Consider the following 20,998-nt stretch of genomic DNA (forward strand, 5'->3'; position numbering starts at 1 on the left):
CCACACCTGCAGTCCTCATGCCTCCTTGCAGCATAAGGAATGTTCATGCAGATGAGCAGGGACCCTGGACATCTTTCTTTTGGTGTTTTTCAGAGTCAGTAGAAAGGCCTCTTTAGTGTCCTAAGTTTTCATAACTGTGACCTTAAATTGCCTTCCGTCTGTAAGCTGTTAGTGTCTTAACGACCGTTCCACAGGTGCATGTTCATTAACTGTTTATGGTTCATTGAACAAGCATGGGGAACAGTGTTTGAACCCTTTACAATGAAGATCTGTGAAGTTATTTGGATTTTTGCGAATTATCTTTGAAAGACAGGGTTCTGAAAAAGGGACGTTTCTTTTTTTGCTGAGTTAATATTATGACAAATAGAATTGAAACTTGTAACTCATTATGGTAAATGGTGAAATAAGTATAGCCAGTTATAATTGTAATGGCTTAGCAGATAATAAGAAAAGACGATCAGTATTTACTTTGTTAAAAAGAGAATGAACATTTTGGCAAAATCCTGCACGGAGCCTTCACCGTGCGCTGCCACTTTAAGAGCGCATCAGCAGTCAGGAACGAGAAAATAAAGACAGCTTTTCGGGCTCTGTGTGGAAGCTCTCGGTTGGCGCAGCAGTTTGACAATGTGTGCGAAAGTCTTGTTTATTTTCAGCGTGTTCAGTTTGTAAAGTGTTTATGTCAATCACCAGGTATACCTCTCTAGGTTGTGGTTGTAATCTTCTGGGACCGCTCCTGTCATTGATCGCATAGATTAGTAGCAACATTGTTGCGAAGCTTTGACAAACAAACCAACAGGTGTATCAGATGGACAGACAGTGCCACTGTAAGCCTGAAGTCAACAGCTAAGACGCTCTCTCTCCCCTTATAAATTCCAGGGTATTTCTTTATTTTTACTATTATTCTACATTGTAAAACTATGAAACTATTTACTATTATTCTACATCAAAACTATGAAATAACACAACTCCATATTATGGCAAGAACAGCTCAAATAAGAAAAGAGAAATGAAAAACCATTACTTTAAGACATTAAGTCAGTCAATGCGGAAAATGTCAAGAACTTTGAAAGTTTCTTCAAGTGCAGTCGCAAAAACAATCAAGCACTATGAGGAAACTGGTTCTCATGAGGACCGCCACAGGAAAGGAACACCCAGAGTTATCTCTGCTGCAGAGGATAAGTTCATTAGAGTTAACTGCACCTCAGATTGCAGCTCAAATAAATGCTTCACAGAGTTCAAGTAACAGACACATCTCAACATCAACTGTTCAGAGGAGACTGCGTGAATCAGGCCTTCGTGGTCGAATTGCTACAAAGAAACCACTACTAAAGGACACCAATAAGAAGAAGAGACTTCCTTGGGCCAAGAAACACGAGCAATAGACATTAGACCGGTGGAAAACTGTCCTTTGGTCTGATGAGTCCAAGATTTTAGATTTTTGGTTTCAACAGCCGTGTTTTTGTGAGACGCAGAGTAGGTGGACAGATGATCTCTGCATCTGTGTTTCCCACCATGAAGCATGGAGGAGGTGGTGTGAAGGTGTGGGGGTGCTTTGCTGGTGTCACTGTCAGTGATTTATTTAGAATTCAAGGCACACTTAACCAGCATGGTTACCACAATATTCTGCAGCGACACGCTATCCCATCTGGTTTGCGCTTAGTGCGACTATCATTTGTTTTTCAACAGGACAATGACTCAACACACACCTCCAGGCTGTGTAAGGGCTATTTAACGAAGGAGAGTGATGGAGTGCTGCATCAGATGACCTGGTCTCCATAATCACCCAACCTCAACCCAATTGAGATGGTTTGGGATCAGTTGGACTACAGAAGTTGGACTACAGAAGGAAAAGCAGCCAACAAGTGCTCAGCAAACAGTATGTTGGAACTCCTTCAGGACTGTTGGGAAAGCATTCCTCGTGAAGCTGGTTGAGAGAATGTCAAGAGTGTACAAAGCTGTCATCAAGGCAATGGGTGACTACTTTGAAGAATTTAAAATATAAAATATATTTTGATTTGTTAAACACTTTTTTTTACACTACATGATTCCATATGTGTTATTTCATAGTTTTGATGTCTTCACTATTATTCTACAATGTAGAAATAGTAAAAATAAAGAAAAACCCTTGACTAGGTGTGTCCAAACTTTGACTGGTACTGTATATTGGGGATACAACCATCCCAGCTCTACAGATTTTGCTGCAAAGAGACAGAATCATTAGATCACTTGTTTTGGTACTGCCCATACGTAGCTTGTTTTTGGTCGCAGGTTCAGGAATGGTTGAAGAATTGCAACATTTACCTCAAGCTAACTCTGTAAATAGCACTGCAGGCTGATTAGAAAAGTAATTGTCAATCGATCAATAATACTCAGCAAACTGTTTATCTGCAATTTACAATATTTAGAAACTATGAGAATAGAAAGGTTCAGAACTTTTGTGAAACATCCCAGTACAGTTGCAAAATATATGGGAAATAGAAATCAAAACTGGATGGTGTTCAGAGATAAATGGGAGGGGTTGGTGTGGAGCTGAAGGGTGGGACAAAAAAAAATAAAAACAAGATAACTCATGTAAAATATACTGTCTGTAACGTGTATATGGTATGTATAAACTGGAAGTGGAAGCTTAAGTGTTATTGTTGTTCATTCGTTTTCTCCAATTAGGGGAGGGATGGTAGGGTTATGGAAAAATAAGGAAAATACATTAAAAAAAATATATTTAACAAAAAATATGGGGGATTGGAAAGGAGGAAGATAATTACATTGATAGAAGCCACAATCTATCTGCAATATTAAAGTTGATCTACTCCCTACATTAATTATTTTTAATGGTTTTCCACAACATTTCAACACAGATAGTCAATGTTTTTTTTTCATCCAACTTTTAACCTAAAAACATGGTGACATCAACCAAACGTAAATCAGAACTAGATGTTGAACTGACTTCTGTGTACTGTGGGTTCACTGTAAAAGAAGTTGCCTCTACGTATCTTGTCATTTCCAAGTAAGGACACTAGAGGGAGCTGTTGTTGAGGTGCTCTTGTACCAACCATGCCTTCAGACACGTCACCTCTCTCGCTCCAACTCTCTTAAAGACACAATGTCATCCAGCCACCGTATCAAAATGCTTCGTATTGTCATCACTGGCAACAATCTACATATCTCTGGCAACACAGCCTCTTATCACTATGCCAAAAACTCCATGACTGTGTGAGGATGAGACAGTTACATAGCCCGCTGGAGGGCCAGTCATACTGTTGCTACACTTGTACCTTTTTGTGTGTGAGCCAAAGTGCCCAAGTGTGGACACGCTCTTCTGCATCTTGATTTAGCAGTGGTGTTGTTGCACTGTTTTTTTTAATTCTCAGTTCTGTAGTCTTCTTGGCTGGATTCATAGGAGAGTATTTGAGTGCCAGGACAGTGTGTAGACTGATACCTGATCAGCTTGGATTCAACCCATACCATGCCACTCTGTAATATCAGATCATGTCATGTGATAAACAAGTTAAAGAGCGACTACTGTGAACTGCACATACTGTATATTATACAAACACATTACAAAATCCTGTTAAGGAAATAATCTGCCGGCCTTGCCATAACCAGCACTTTTCCTCTTTCACAATAAGTACAGAAGGTTTTGATCGACCCGTTGTCATTTTTACTTCAGGTTAGAGAAGGTTTATTCAACAAAAGAAAAGCATTAAATCAAAATATTGTAACACATTCCCGAGGTTTTACATCTTTAATCTCCAATCAGTAACAATCGATTTGCTCTATTCAGAATTACGATGTGACACAGACAGTTGTTGACATCGGAGATGGTTGTGGACATGGATATGAACTCTATACCAGAGAGTACTAAGGAAGAAAAATAAATAAAGGCAACAAAAAAAATGATCTTCATAAATATAGGAACGTGGTTGTAGACATTAACTATTTCATTGTTTGTTCTCTCCAGTCAGTCATATGTACATGTTGTTTTTTCCAGCATCCAGAACCGTCCTATAGAAAAACAAGTGGCATATATAACTTTAAAACTCACCGAACGTTATTTAATGTCTCAACATATTTCACATCAAAAAGAGAGAAAGTACAGTTTAGAGCTTATAAAGACCACCTCACCTTTTTTGTAAAGGCCTCATTCCGCTTGCTTCTAATTTGGGACTGTAACAGATGTAAAGAACAGGTGTCAATTCACATGCCGTATTTAGCCAACTGGGGTGGTTAGAACTGCAGTCGCAGGCCTACAAAATATATATTCCAAGAGTTTAACGTAAATTTTTCTTTTAAAGACTACAGCCAGTAGAAATATTCACATTACACCAAAATTGTTTTTTGCAAGAGAACAGAGCTGATGAATCTCCACGGGGGATACTAACACCTTGCTGAGTGAAAAGCTGCTTACAATACTGTGGATCCTGGTAGTAAATTGCCGTGTCTCGCTGGTCTCTAATGGGCCCCGAATGCCGTGACAAGGAAATGATGTAGTCCCCCAACTGAGTGCAACTCCACTGTATATGGAGCCATTACAGGACTCATTTATGAGCAGGAGATAGGACTAGCACTCAGACCCTTGCAATTGCAGAGGCCAACTTCCACCTCCCACTTTAGGGCTCTCCATGTAAGGCCAGCCTTGGAGAATATGTACGTCATACCAGGACTCAAATAGATGTTGGTGCAACATTTTATGTGATAATATGGGTACATATAAAGTTTCTCTCCAATAAGACCAAAGTCAAAGCAAATGAAATGCCAAGATGGATTTTATTTCTTTAATAAAGATATTAAAGAAGTATATTTTGGAACAAAGTGGCCTTCATTTATTGATTCAGTCAACTTCTGAATTCAGGCCTTGTAAATTGAAGCCCATTTTCCACATTAAACCTTAATGCCAATAAGAGTGACTGACCTGTATGCATGTGCATTTACAGTTCCTACTTGTCAGCGTCAGCGTCTGCATGCGCAGGCTCTGTTGAGGTAAATATAATTCATTTAGTGATCATGAACAAAATGGCAATATTTCCACACAGCCCGATTTCAAATACAGCAAATATCGAGTGTCTAAACTTGCATGGATAATGAATCATATAAAACACCACTAAAAGTAGAAATACATTTGATTACAAAAGCATTTGTCTATATTATAGATGAACTTGCTTCATACTTTGTGAGGCTTCTTCCTCGGGTAAAACCATGTATGAGAAAGCCCTTTCTCACTAGGTACGGACATCAATTCAACTTCTATTCCACGTTGATTTCATGTAATTGTATTGAAATGACATGGAGACAACGTTGATTCAACCCGAGTGGGCCCAGTGTGTTCGAAATAAAGTTACTTTTACATTTGATCATTTAGTCATTTAGCAGAAGCTCTTATCCAGAGGAACTTACAGTTAGTTACTTAAGTTGAGACAACCACATACCAGTCATAGTAAGTACAATTTTCACAAAAAAAGAAGTTATCCTACTAGAAAAGACAGTACTAGCAGGAAAAGACAAGTGCACTTTTTTTTTTTTTTACCACGACAACTTACTTTTGACCTCTAGCTTGCAGCCGGTGTCGACCTTCCCCAGTTGGTTCTCGGCTCTGCAGACATACTCACCACCGTCGTATGGGCCAGGCTTACGGATCTCCAGGGTGCAGATGCCCCCTGTGCTGATCATCCTGTACTTGGGGTTGTCCATGTTGTTGAGGATCATCTTGTTCTTCATCCACAGAATCTTAGGCTGCAATGACATTTGTGATTTATATGTGTTTCGTATGAATTGTATATTTCCCGCTTTCGTGCACATGGAGCATATATTACTATGCACGATACTACAATCCTACAATGATCAGCGCATCGCAAAAGGGACATACACTACATGGCTCGTTGAACATCACATTCCAAAATCATGGGCATTAATATGGAGTTTGTACCCCCTTTGCTGCTACAACAGCCTCCACTCTTCTGGGAAGGCTTTTCACTAGCTGTTGGAACATTGCTGCAGGGACTTGCTTCCATTCAGCCACAAGATTCCATTCAGCATTACTGAGGTCGGGCACAGATGTTGGGCAATTAGGCCTGGCTCTCAGTCTGTCCACTGTTCCGCGAATGTCCAGCGAATGTCCAGCAGAATCGTTCCCTTTTCCCACATTTGGGCTTTTTAAATATGGTCATCCTAATTCCACTGGTGGAAATATTGCTACTGCAACATGTTATCACCATCTTTTCACATGTGAGGAGAATAACATTTCAACCCCACATGTGAATCTGCAATTCCACAAGTGAAAGTGAGATTTTCATGTGAAACGAAAAATTAGATTTTCACAAATGAATGTTTTCACATGTGAAAATGTAATTCTACATTTCAAAGTGAGATTATTATTATTTTTTTTCAAATGTGAAATTTGCAGTTTTACATGTTAAATATCACATGTGAAACTGCAATTCACGTGAAGTGAAAACATGTTATTCTCCTCAAATGTGAAAAGGTGGTGTTAACATGTGAAGTTTAAATGTAATATATTTAAATTTAAGCTCAACATGTGAAACTGCAAATTTGATTTGTTATTTTGTAAGGGACGGTGTAAAGGCCCCCCCATGATCCCCTCAGGGTAGGAATGTAACATATCTGACCCCTCCAACCCCTCCTCTCTGCCACCCACCCACTACGGCCCAGTTGGCCAGGAGTCCAAGGTTCCCCTCAGAGGGAGACTATCATAACCTAACCCTATATGGAGCTGCATGTTCAACTCCCGAGTGGCACAGCAGTCTAAGGCACTGCATCCCAGTGCTAGAGGCGTCACTACAGACCCTGGTTCAATTCCAGGCTGTATCACAACCGGGCGTGATTGGGAGACCCATAGGGCGGTGCACAATTGGCCCAGCGTCGTTAAGGTTTGGCCGGGGTAGGCCTTCATTGTAAATAAGAATTTGTTCTTAACTGACTTGCCTGGTTAAATAAAGGTGGCAGCAGCTAATGGGTATCCTTAATAAATACAAATGCAGCTCTGCTAGCCTAGCCTACATGTGTCCATTTCATTAACCTACAGTATGAGAGCGTTTGTGAGAGGGAAGCTTTACCTTGGGGCATCCCCTCACAGAGCACAGCAGCTTGGTGCTGTAGCCAACAGTGGTGGACCTGTCGTTCAGAACAGTGGTGAACTTGGGAGCCTCAGTGAAGTCATGCTCCACGAACGGGGTAGGTTTGTAGTCAATAACTGAAAAATAACGAGACAAGCATGGATTAGGTCCTGAATGGGGGCAACTACAATACTTTATTGTTCTAACATTCTCCAACATTGTGGGGGACCCGTTAAAAAAACATGTCAAATTAGCATTTTCACATGTGAAATAGCTGTTTTCACATGTTGACCTTAAATTTCACATGAAACCGTATTTTCACATTATTACTTTTAGAGTTCACAAGTTAACGCTACCTTTCAGATGTGAGAAGAAAAACATTTTCACATCACATGTGAATTGCAGTTGCATATGTGAAACTTGCTGTTTCACATTGTAAATATGTCATGTGAAAATCAGATATGCAGTTTCACGTGAAACACTTTGAAAAGCTCACATTCAAATGTAGAATTTCAAGTTCACATCAAAAAAATCTATCACATGAAAATCGAATTTGCAGTTTCACATGTAAAAAACATTTATGTGAAAATCTAACTTTCACATGTGGAGTGAAATAGTGTGTTAAACGGTATAATTTCTTATTTCTGTGCCATCAATTCGGAGTGTTACAGCTGCAGGCACACGCCTCTCTCCTTCATACGTTGATCAGTGACCGTTGGAAGAAGCTCAGAGAAAAGAAGTGAGAAACTAGCGCTCCGTGTCTCCTTATTTATCGTTTTTAACATGTCAAAATTAGCACTGCCGAAGTTAATCAGTTAACCAATGTCATTAACTGAAATCATTTTTGTGCTCAATTTTTGTATTGCAATGTCTGAAAGCGTTTAAAATACACTGAAAACATAAAATACATTGTCTATATAGCTAAAATCAGCAATACGATGTCAAAAGAAGTTGACTTTGAGGTTAAAGAAAGTTTGTTGAACAATTTACCTGATATTGCTAACCGTTACTTTGGATAAAATCAGAACAGCAATGTTAATGTAATGCTTTTTGTATAAAAAAAAATCTAAAATGACAACTCAACTAGAGCAAACTATGAATTTGCGATTAATCACAGCAAATCCTGTGATAAACTCGATGACAGTTTTGTTATCGTTGATACCCATAGTTGACAAAATGTGAAAAGCGGACATGATTGGCTCATGGTTGCTAATGGTCACGTGATGAGGTAGCCCCGCCTACGACTTCTAAAAAGTGTTGGCCCTCATGGTCAAATGGTAAAGACATTGTCATCTACCGTTGGAGACCTGGGTTCTAATCCTGCCAGTTACAAAAGAATACATGTGAAACTTATAAAATCACATGTGAAATGTTGAGAAACAAGGAAATGTGTCTGAGTCATGTGAAAATCCATTTTAAACTTCACATGTCTGAAAACCATGTGTCTGCTTTTCCCATGTGTTTTTTTTTTTTTTTTTTTACATATGATTTGTTCACGTGACAAATTCATGTGAAATGTCACACGTGTCCGAAAACCATGTGTCTGACTCATGAAAATGTCATGTAAAAATATATATACAGTACCAGTCAAGTTTGGACACACCTACTCATTCCAGAGTTTTTCGTAGTTTTTACTATTTGTTACATTGTAGAATAATAGTGAAGATATAAAAGCTATGAAATAACACATATGGAATCATGTAGTAACCAAAACAGTGTAAAAGAAATCAAGACACCCTTTGCCTTGACAGCTCTGCACACTCTCGGCATTCTCTCAACTAGCTTCCTGAGGTACTGTAGTCACCTGCAACGCATTTCAATTAACAGGTGTGCCTTGATAATTTGTGGAATTTCTTTCCTTCTTAATGTGTTTGAGCCAATCAGTTGTGTTGTGACAAGGTAGGGGTGTTATACAGAAGATAGACCTATTTGGTAAAATACCAAGTCCATCAAATGGCAAGAACAGCTCAAATAAGAAAAGAGAAATGACAGTCCATCATTACTTTAAGACATGATCAATCTGGAAAATGTCAAGAACTTAAAAAATGTATTCAAGTGCTGTCGCAAAAAACATCAAGCGCTATGATGAAACTGGCTCTCATGAGGCCCGCCACAGGAAAAGACCCAGAGTTACCTCTACTGCAGAGGATAAGTTCATTAGAGTGAACTGCACCTCAGATTGCAGCCCAAATAAATGTTTTACAGAGTTCAAGTAACAGACACGTCAACATCAAGTGTTCAGAGGAGACTGCGTGAATCAGGCCTCCGTGGTCCAATTGCTGCAAAGAAACCACTACTAAAGGACACCAATAAGAAGAAGAGACTTGCTTGGGCCAAGAAACACAAGCAATGGACATTAGACCAAAGAAAATCTGTCCTTTGGACTGATGAGTCCAAATTAGAGATTTTTGGTTCCAACCGCCGTGTCTTTGTGAGATGCACAGTAGGTGAACAGATGATCTTTGCATGTGTGGTTCCCACCGTGAAGCAAAGAGGAGGTATGATGGTGTGGGGGTGCTTTGCTGGTGACACTGTCAGTGATTTATTTAGAATTCAAGGCACACTTAACGAGCATGGCTACCACAGCATTCTGCAGCGATACGCCATACCATCTGGTTTGCACTTAGTGGGACTATCATTTGTTTTTCAACAAGACAATGACCCAAAACACACCACCAGGCTGTGTAAGGGTTAATTGACCAAGGAGAGTGATGGATTGCTGCATCAGATGACCTAGCCTCCACAATAACCCAACCTTAATGCATTTGAGATGGTTTGGGATGAGTTGGACCACAGAGGAGAAGCAGCCAACAAGTGCTCAGCATATGTGGGAACTCCTTCAAGACTGTTGGAAAAGCATTCCTCATGATGCTGGTTGAGAGAATGCCAAGAGTGTGCACAACTGTCACCAAGGCAAAGAGTGGCTACTTTGAAGAATCTAAAATATATTTTGATTTGTTTAACACTTTTTTTGGTTACTACATGATTCCATATGTAACGGATGTGAAATGGCTAGCTAGTTAGCGGGTACGCGCTAGTAGCGTTTCAATCAGTTACATCACTTGCTCTGAAACCTATTAGTAGTGTTGCCTTTGTGGAGCGATGGGTAACGATGCTTCGTGAGCGACTGTTGTTGATGTGTGCAGAGGGTCCCTGGTTCGCGCCCGAGGTCGGGGCGAGAGGACGGTTTAAAGTTATACTGTTACATTGGTGCCGTGACCCGGATCACTGGTTGCTGCGGAAAAGGAGGAGGTTGAAAGGGGGGTGAGTGTAACGGATGTGAAATGGCTAGCTAGTTAGCGGGTACGCGCTAGTAGCGTTTCAATCAGTTACGTCACTTGCTCTGAAACCTATTAGTAGTGTTGCCCCTTGCTCTGCAAGACCCGTGGCCTTTGTGGAGCGATGGGTAACGATGCTTCGTGGGCGACTGTTGTTGATGTGTGCAGAGGGTCCCTGGTTCGCGCGAGGGGACGGTTTAAAGTTATACTGTTACACATATGTGTTACTTCATAGTTTTATTCTACAATGTAGAAAACAGTAAAAATAAAGAAAATCCCTTGAATTAGTTTGATTGCTACAGTGTGTGTGTGTACATGTGTATATATATACACACAAACACACACACAATTTTTATATATATAAAAAAGTGTTATTTTCACATGTGATTTTCTCATGTTTCTTTTTTTGTAAGGGACTTTTTTTGGAAAGGGTAGTGTGGAGAGTGTCTCACCCTCCTTCACAATGGTGGCTTCTCCCTTGGTCACGGCACATTCCTCACTGAGTCCGCACTTGTTCTCTGCAAAGATCCTGAAGGTGTAGGTGTTGCCCATAATGAGGTCTGAGATGGTGGCGTTTAGTCTGGGGTAGTGCTCCAAAATGTTGAACCAGTCCTAGGCAAGAGACCATATGAGTATTAATAATATTTCAATGTCTTATTACACATATTGTACTTTCTTTTTGAAGTAAATTTTTTGTGTAAAGTATACTGAGATGTACTTTTAAATAAAAATTTGGGGGAATGTATTTGACTACAGGGGAAATATTTGCTGCTGAATCAATGGGAATTGTGTAGACGAGAGGGTTACAGAAGTTGTGAATGACTCAGTATGTCATTCACTTTGACATTGTATGGTAAGCAAGAGGGTTTCTCACCCCGGTCTTCTTGTCAGCTTTCTGGACAGTGTAGCCTGTGATCTCTGTGTTTCCATTATCTTTGGGTACGGTCCACTCCAAAGCAACATTGAATCCCCAGACATCCACAATCTTAATGCTGGCTGGTGGCCCAGGCAACTCTGTGGGAGAGCAAGCACCAAGATACATGGTTCAATATGGGTTGCATCATTAGTATCAGTAAACTCACAAAAAACTTAATCACTCTCCAGATCAGTTAAGACCTGACCAGAAACAACTCCTGGTCCTAGATATGACCAAAATATACCTACAGTTGAAGTCAGAAGTCTACATACACCTTAGCCAAATACATTTAAACTCAGTTTCACAATTCCGAACATTTAATCCTAGTAAAAATTCCCTGTCTTAGGTCAGTTACGATCCCCACTTTATTTTAAAATGTGAAATGTCAGAATAATAGTAGAGAGAACTAATTATTTCAGCTTTTATTTCTTTCATCACATTCCCAGTGGGTCAGAAGTTTATATACAGTACACTCAATTTGTATTTGGTAGCATTGCCTTTAAATTGTTTAACTTGGGTCAAATGTTTCAGGTAGCCTTCCACAAGCTTCTCACAACAAGTTGGGTGAATTTTGGTAAATTCCTCCTGACAGAGCTGGTGTAACAGTCAGGTTTGTAGGCCCCCTTGCTCGCACACGCTTTTTCAGTTCTGCCCACAAATATTCTATAGGATTGAGGTCAGGCATTGTGATGGCCACTCCTATACCTTGACTTTGTTGTCCTTAAGCCATTTTGCCACAATTTTGGAAGTATGCTTGGGGTCATTGTCCATTTGGAAGACCCATTTGCAACAAAACATTAACTTCCTGACTGATGTCTTAATATATCCAGATCATTTCCATTCCATTTTATTATATATATACTTTTTTACCTTTTTACCTAGGCAAGTCAGTTAAGAACAAATTCTTATTTTCAATGACGGCCTAGGAACAGCCTTGTTCAGGGGAAGAACGACAGATTTGTACCTTGTCAGCTCAGGGATGCGAACTTGCAAACTTTCGGTTACTAGTCCAATGCTCTAACCACTAGGCTACGCCGTCACCCCAATGCTGCCATCTATTTTGTGAAGTGCACCAGTCCCTCCTGCAGCAAAGCATCCCCACAACATGATGCTGCCACCCCCGTGCTTCATAACAATGGTCATTATGGCCAAACAGTTCTATTTTTGTTTCATCAGACCAGAGAACATTTCTCCAAAAATAAATTTTCCCCTGATGTCAAGCAAAGATGCTCTGAGTTTGAAGGTAGGTCTTGAAATTCATCCACAGGTACACCTCCAATTGACTCAAATGATGTCTATTAGCCATTCAGAAGCTTCTAAAGCAATGACATCATCTTCTGGAAATTTCCAAGCTGTTTATAGGCACAGTCAACTTAGAGTATATAAACTTCTGACCCAGTGGAATTGTGATACAGTGAATTAAGTGAAATAATCTGTCTGTTAACAAGTGTTGGAAAAATGACTTGTGTCATGCACAAAGTAGATGTCCTAACCGACTTGCCAAAACTATAGTTCGTTAACAAGAAATTTGTGGAGTGGTTGAAAGACGAGTTTTAATGACTCCAACCTAAGTGTGTGTCAACTTCTGACTTCAACTGTATTTTATGACAGGCTAATGCTGTGTCATCGTCTGTTTTGGAAATATAAACAAGGTTGGATAGTCTAATAGAATTTGACTGACCAATAATCTGGATGATGATAGCAGCTTTGTCCTCAAAGTCGTCCACCTTCACGCACATCTCGTATGAGCCAGAGTCCACTCTCTCTGCTTGACGGATGAACAGGATGCTGTCTATGTCAGATGTACGGATGTTGACCCTCTTTGAGTCGAGGGGCTGTCCATCCTTTAACCAGCTAACCACTGGCTTAGGTTTGCCCTAGGAACGTAAAGAACACAATGCTGGGCTCAATCAATTGTCTTAACTTCCATCTGTATGGACACATGCTATAACATCAAGTCATTTCACATCATTAGTGCCAGGAGTCTTTCCTGACCATGTGAAAAACCTCTGGCCCATAGTTGTAGCCTATAGCTAGGGTCCAATGGTTTTGGTCCTGCTCAGGTCCTGTGGTTTAGACACTCCCAGGCCTACCCATCTCATAATGCAAACTCACAGAGAAGGGGATGACAAGGTTGATCTTCTCCCCGACTTTCTTGACATACCTCTGCCTCAGGAAACGAGGCATGCGGACTTTGGGGCGAGCTACAGACAGAGAGAAATAGTTTACGAATAATGATCAACCTGTTCAAAGAAGTAAAATGACTCTGAAACTGTGACGCACACAATGGATGGGACACTTCAGTGATACTTCAGAGCGAGCAATTGAATGTGTATCTGAAGGAATAAAAAACAACTTCCTCAAAACCCACTCTGTACCTTCAGCTACGAGACAGATTCTCCTGTACTCCAGTCATCCAGACCAGATCTAGTTTGGTGGGAACCAAACACCTGCTGAATCTAGCGGAGTGTCACTCACCAGAGCTCTAAATAGGTCCTATCTGAACTCATGCCATGTCGCAACACATGATGTAGATCTACAGTTACCCCAGCCCACACTGTTAAACAGGCTGCAGTAAGAATCACACTCAACTGTACTGTAGATTCTCCAAGACCATAGGGTTCCCCACAAACACACAATTCACAGCCAATGGCTTACTGTGTTAAAACATGGACAGAATGGTTCACATTTGTAAATAACTAATATTCATATAATTGCAAACCTGCACCCATACAAATCTATGCACTAGTGCCAGTGCTCTAGGCAGAAATATGTGCTGCTATCAGAAAATGTATTTAAAACAAAACAATCAACCAACTGGGGAATGGGCATGGTAGAATTAGGTGTGTTTCTCTGTGGAGTGTCCTGACTTGACGCTCCTTATGCGGCGATCAGGTCAAAAGAGAACTGCCTTGTCCCCGTCAGAGTCTGTGGCATGTTTCAAAATAAACACAGGGTCCCTGGTCGTCTCAAAGGACTTAGATGGCATACGAGACGTTAGATCCCTCCCCTGTCCCCACCCCCTGTGTGTAGAGTGAAGACTTTGGAATGTCCCCCATCCCCACCCCCCTCGACAGATTGCACTTGTTTCCATCGCTCTTACATGGGTTGGCTTGACACCTCTCCAGCACGCATTCTGACCGGGGAGTCAACTTAATGCCAAACCTTCCCAATTGAATCCGTGTTAATTGCAGACACATCCCAACTATTTTTCCAAGGATTTGTGGGAAAGTTAGCGGTCGTTCCATTGTGTGGTAAACCAGATGCTTTTATTGGTGGACCAATGGCTAAGTTTGACAGTGGGACTGTGGGACATGGACTGTGACACTCCGATTGGGGGTCGGCCAGTCCCTGTATAAGTCCTTGGGGTTCAGGTTTCATTCCCCTCCACTAAAATTCTCCATTACACATTTGCTGATCCCTGCTTACATAAATAATGTTTTAATCAACTCTCATAAAAAAAACATAGTTCCACCAATTACTTTGGTTTTGATATAACTATTTTACCGTAAATTCAGAAAATCGGACTCTGGATAAAACACAAAATACAGGGCCACTGTATACACTTGCTTCCAGGATGATTGCTATAAATTAAGAGGCTTGACTAACCATTTACGGTCATCATCGAGGAAAGCAAAAAGTAGACAAAGTAAGAAGACACAGGTGAAAACGTGCACCCAAAAGGTGTCGAAGGAGGTAGTATATTTATCCTTCTACAAATGGGGAGCTTAGACCGAGGATCTCTACCCCACCTCTTGGTGGCAACAATCTGGGAAGGCCACAGTTGCATTATTCTAACGGGCCAGGGATGTGACAACAGCCGTTGGATACCTGAGACTGAAATCAAGCCGAGCCGTTTCTCCCTAGTGGTTTCAACGTCTGCTCTTTTAAAAGCCATTTCAACAACAAAGACTGACACCGCCCACCGCAAACAGGTTGGACTTGCTGTTATTGCCACCCAATAATACAATACTGTCTACTTGGAAGAAAACCCACACGTCTGCTGGTTGGAAGAAATGGACCATGGCATGCTTCCGAAGTACAGTAGTTAAGGGCTGTTTGTGAGTGAGGACTATTGTCCAGGCTTTGCTTACCCCCAACCGCCTTGACCAGAACGGGGTCGGCGATGGTAGCAGGGGGGCTGCGGCCACCGGGGTTTACAGCAACCACCCGGATCAGCAGACGGTCGTCGGTAGTCTGGTTCTTGATGACATAACGGCAGGACACGGTCAGATCCTCGTTGGCTGCTTTCCAGTCTTCAGCTGTGACAGGAAAGTGAACAAACTTAGTGCAATATAGAACTGTGGCAGGAGAGTGATCACAGTGAGGACAATGAGTATCAGCTAATAGCTCAGTTCATGAGTTGTGTCATTTTATTTGACAGGACCTTCAAGGTACACCTTCTGTCCAGACACTGAGCAGACAGCAAGGTGAAAGAGGCAGGGACAATTAAGAAACATTGAGACAGATATGGAGAATCTTCAGTCCTTCACTGAGTGAAAATGTAAACTGCAGGACACATATTTCAATAAATTCTATTTCTAGTGGTGACTGAGAATCAGGGGAAGTACTTGGATGGAAAGTATTGTCATGACTTATCTTCCTATCTGGGTCCAAAACCATATTTTTAAATGGAGGAATGAAGGAGATTCATGAATAAGAAGATCATATGTTCAAATTTCCCTGGTGCGTTATTACATTTGCAAGGTGAAATGTGTAGTTGCATTACTATATTTTCTTCTCTGCCATTTGACTCGAGTCCGTTACTGACATTAGCAGAAGGTTGTGATCTAAAAGCAGGCCCCAGCTAGTCCATGGCACCGCCAGTAATGCCTCTCTCCTTATAGGGAGAGGTTAGGTACACTATAAATCATCTAGTGACATGCAGGGGACAGGTGCAACTGATAGGCCTGACCAGCCCAAAAAAATATCATTTAAAATGGCACCAGCTTAAAGTGGAACGCAGCCTCATCGTACGGTGTTAGGTGAAACAAATAGATAAACATTATTCTTAGGTTGTGGTTAATTCTCTGTTTTACCTTCCAAGCATATCAGAGATGTACAAAATCCAATGGGACAACATAACAACATTCAAAGAACTTAGTCGTCAAATGCTAGCCTGGTCTCAGATTGGCCCATGACCATAGGAGTTGGCAAGACTGCACAAACAGATCTGGAACGAGGTTAGTTAAGGTAGTCGGCTTGAATAACTTACTTCCCTCCTTGGTGATTTCCACAGTGTATCCATCCAGGCCAGTGTTGGCTGGAATGGTCTTTGGAGGCCTCCAGGCGATGGTCACTGAAGTGTCGGTCTTGTCGTCCACTGTCACTTCCAGGGGCTCACTGGTGGGCTCTACAGTTGGGAAACGCAAACACAGTTCAGACAACGCATTGTACAGCTTGGAAGTCAGATGAAATATTAGCCCCATTGGATTATACATTATCAATCAAAAACAAAGTAATACGGCTCTATTTAGTTTGGTAATGCTAACACAACTCAGACAATGTACAACTCGAGTTGCAAGAGGAAATAATAAGCCTTGTTGGGTTAGCATATCAACGGAAACATGGTATTAGGCCTCTACATTGTTTAGAAATGCAAAAATAATAGACAATGTACAACTTGAAACGTGGAAGACATGGTTATCGTAAAAATTATTATTTTTAAATGTAATAGGAGAATGTGTGAAGAGCTTCGTAACGGTTTGACCAATCTTTCCTCTGACTGTCGAGTTGGTTTACCTTTGGGGGATGGGGGTGGGGTGGGGGGGTAGGTGTTTTGGGGGTTCCTCTACGGAGGCTGCGTCGGCAGCAGCGGCTGATGTTAAATGTGCATTTACATAAAAGGTCAGAGGCAGCCGGTATGAGAGCAGTGTTCTAGAATCCATTCCAATGCCATCTCTTACTGAAGTCCTCTTTTTTTTTGTCCAGTAGAGAGATGAAAACAGTCTACAATCTGCTAAGGTGCACTAGGCTTTAACTAGGGCCCGGAGTGTTCCCCTGGTCAGGAAAAACTTTTGAATGCATTATATGTATACCAAACTAACTATGCCTTCTCATGATCCCATATTGGAGTGGATTGGAATTGGACATATTCAGATGCGAAGGTATAATTGATCCATTTCACATGAACAGGGTTTACTCCTTCAGCAGCAGGGGCATCTCCCTCTGTGGTTGAGGCAGCTGTAGCTGCAGCAGCATCAGCTAGTGTTTAATGTTAGAGATTCATCTAATGAATTAGTTCAAATAACATAAGAGCCTGGTCCCAGATCTGTTAACTCCTATGATAATGACCAGAGGAGTTGGCAAGAAAGACAGCACAAACAGATCAGGGACCATGCTAATAAGGCCATACCTAACATGATGGGCAAAATGCCCAATTATCATAGAGATTGTCTAGCTCTTTTTTTAAATTGAACTAGGCAAGTCAGTTAAGAACAAATTCTTATTTACTATGATGGCCTACCCCGGTCAAACCCTAACCCGGACGATGCTGGGCCAATTGTGCGCCACCCTATGGGACTCCCAATCACGGCCAGTTGTGATACAGCCTGGAATAAAACCAGGGTCTGTAGTGACACCTCTAGCACCGAGATGCAGTGCCTTAGACCACTGCGCCACTCGTGAGTTAGTGCTGTTAGCCAAAAGTGATTTGCCATAATTCTAAAACAGGAAAATCTGTATTAAGTGGCATATGATGATGAAGTCCCTTGGCTCCTTATGGATTGGTAGTGAGCCTATTACCATCAGGGTGGGCCACAACCTCAGCATCAGCAGCGGGGGTGCATTCCTCTGCAGCAGTGGCGGCGGCCGCTATTAATTAAACATTAGCCAGATGTTTAAAGTCAGCTTTTGCTTTAACATTTCAAAAGATGTTACAAAATGAAAAGATGTTGCAGCATGTTATGTGGATAGGAAGTACCGGTATATGAGTAAAGAGATAAAGAACTTACAGTAAAAGAGGTTAAGTATCCTAGTCAAAACAAACATGTTATTCTTGGCTTTACCCTTGGATGGTGCCTCAGCGTAGGCCCACCCAGTGGGGAGCCAGGCCCAGCAAAGAGCTTATTACAGACAGAGATACTCCTTTGTTTCATCAGCTGTCCGCAGGTGAAGAAGCCAGACTTGGAGATCCTTGGCTGGCGTGGTTACAAGTGGTCTGCAGTTGTGAGGCTGGTTGGGTGTACTGCCATATTTTCTAAAACGATGTTGGAGGTGGCTTATGGTAGAGAAAAACATTCAATTCTCTGGCAACAGTTCTGGTGGACATTCCTGCAGTCAGCATGCCAATTGCACGCTCCCTCAAAACTTAAGACATCTGTGGCATTGTGTTGTGTGACAAAACTGCACATTTAGAGTGGCCTTTTATTGTCCCCAGCACAAGGTGTGCCCGTGTAATGATCATGCTGTTTAATAAGCTTCTTGATGCCACACCTGTCAGGTGTTAATGGATTATCTTGGCAAAGGAGAAATGCTCACTAACAGGGAGGTAAACACGCGTGCACAAGAAACTTTTTGTGCGTATGGAACATTTCGGTGATCATTTATTTCAGCTCATAAAACATGGGACCAACACTTTATGTTGCGTTTTATATTATTTTTGTTCAGTATAGTTTGATTACTAGCCTATAGGAAACATACATGATGTAGTGAATGCACTCTAAATTAAGTATGCCTTGACAGCATTGCGATGCATGAATTACCCTCTGGCTCAGCAGGCGGCTCAACAGGCACCTCAGGTGGGGAAGGAGCATCTTCAGCAAGAGAAGCTAACGTTAAAGGTTTGGTAATATGGTATGTTAGTTTGCCAGCTGTTGACTGTAGTGGTGTTATTCCTAGATGGATTATTATGTTTGAAGACACACAATGTAAGCTACTTCCTGAACCATTAGAGAGTAGCCTACGGCCGAGCACAATGCTTTATCCAGGGAATCAGGGCGCGCGCAAAGATACACAAAGGATAGAACATTGGTGTCCACTGAATCACCATTAATCAATAGCTCATATACAGTGAGATATCGAGCAATTGCACTACTTGACTAGGTAGTCAGGCTATCAAGTGGCTGACACCAGTGGATCCTAAACTGTGGGGCCTTTCAAGAGTAAGTTTAAAGACGGACTGAGTTCCATCACCACAAAATTGTTCCCCAATGCAAGAGCGGGAGGCTCGAGGTTTGGAACCCCCGCCTTACACAACCACTTACACAACACATTGTAGGCTTGTCGTCATGGAGCCCACAATGATTCTTCTGTAATGTCTTCCGTAATGAGGCTTTAGGCCTATCTCAAAAGTAGGGGCTTCAGTGCTTTAAAGTTCTCTTTTATGAATCAATCATGGACGAAAGTTGCTCATTTTTTTTACCAAATGATGTGGAAGAACAGACTTTCTCGAAATACATGTCATGTGAAGGAATATTTTTGCAGGGTTTGGCGGTTCGCAGTGGTAGTTACATTTTGGACCAAAAATGGTCAGGCTATTTATAGAAGGCTCTTGGATAGATCCAGTGGCAAAGGGACCGACATAAGATCCATGACCTCCATTGAAGAATTGGGTAAATTAGAAAGACCCATTAACAAATCATGTCAACGTTTTATTTTAGCACTCCTGTGAACTTATGAAAATGTTAGGTATGCCCCTTCCGCACCAAACAAACGTCACCATGGCTCATCCATTCAGAGAGGAGATCAACGATATAATTGACAAAGTAGCCCACGTGTTTCTGCTAAAAGCCCAACCGAGGCTCATTTCATGGAGCATTATTGCATTACCATTTGGAGGAGGGGGTGTGGGTGCTTTGGGCTGCTCAGGCGCGGGTTCTGCGGGAGCCTTTTCTTCGGTTGGAGCTGCCTCGGCAGGGGCAGCTGCTTCGGCAGCTTCGGCAGGGGCAGCCTCTGCCGGTGGAGCTTCGACCTCGACAGGGGGAGCAATTTCAGCAGGAGCCACCTCCGCGGGTGCAGGGGCAGGTGCTTCCTCCTTCTTAGGAGCAGGCGCTTTCGGGGCTGCCTTCTTGATAGGGGCAGGCTTCGCAGGCATGGTGGCAGTTTCTGCTACTCCCAAAGTCAGTAAGTCCTCAAAGAGTCATCACTTTAGAGGGAGTGGCAGGCTATATAGACAGTGGTCACAGACTCCACCCCCTAAGGAATTTTCTGTAACAGATACTTGACTGAATCTTGGACCTTATTATAGACCTAGTAGGGACATCAACACTTTCATTACCCCCATTGAAGTTGAAATGTAAAAATGGTTAAAGTTAGGGTTCAGGGTAGGGACGTGCCAAGGATTCCGAATAGCACTAACCCTAGTATGATTAGGCACGATTAGGCCCGAGAGGGGGTCCAATCCGGCACACGGGTGGTTTGTGAAAAATATCTATATAAATGCTTTATGTACATTTACCCACTAAAACATTGTGTGGGGAGGTGAACTAAATATATTTACAAAATGACTAAAACCAAATCCAAACTATGTAGAACTGATAATGGATCTACTGTACATCCATCCAGTTTCTTGACTGTGTCCAGCTAGCTAATAATCACTGAAATGAAAGCTAAACAGTCAGGGAGCGTTATATATTCCAAAAACGATAGAGGACTAATTTACACAAATTTTGACGGCAAGGAAATATAACCACTTTTCAGTGTGGCCCGTCGGACCTTGATGAAGAACGAATGCGGCCCCCGGGCCAAAATGAGTTTGACACCCCTGCCATATAGTAGCCTAGGTGAGCAGGGGGTTT

The 20,998-nt window shown here is 41.7% G+C and overlaps 1 protein-coding gene across 1 annotated transcript; it reads right to left on the reverse strand.

The window, feature by feature from the left end:
- Window positions 1-3,728: 3,728 nt before the first annotated feature.
- On the reverse strand, window positions 3,729-20,347 carry LOC129814888 (myosin-binding protein H-like). Its single transcript, XM_055868019.1, has 12 exons — window positions 20,031-20,347; window positions 16,477-16,614; window positions 15,356-15,523; window positions 13,377-13,465; window positions 12,943-13,138; window positions 11,220-11,359; window positions 10,798-10,957; window positions 7,068-7,204; window positions 5,535-5,727; window positions 4,910-4,969; window positions 4,123-4,164; window positions 3,729-4,002 (listed from the first exon to the last, which is right to left on the reverse strand). Exons 1-10 carry the CDS (start codon window positions 20,293-20,295, stop codon window positions 4,935-4,937), a joined length of 1,521 nt encoding a protein of 506 aa, XP_055723994.1. The 5' UTR covers window positions 20,296-20,347; the 3' UTR covers window positions 3,729-4,002; window positions 4,123-4,164; window positions 4,910-4,934.
- Between the last annotated feature and the right edge of the window lie 651 nt (window positions 20,348-20,998).

Source organism: Salvelinus fontinalis, chromosome 18, assembly GCF_029448725.1.
Source record: "Salvelinus fontinalis isolate EN_2023a chromosome 18, ASM2944872v1, whole genome shotgun sequence".
NCBI classification, from domain to species: Eukaryota; Metazoa; Chordata; class Actinopteri; order Salmoniformes; family Salmonidae; genus Salvelinus; species Salvelinus fontinalis.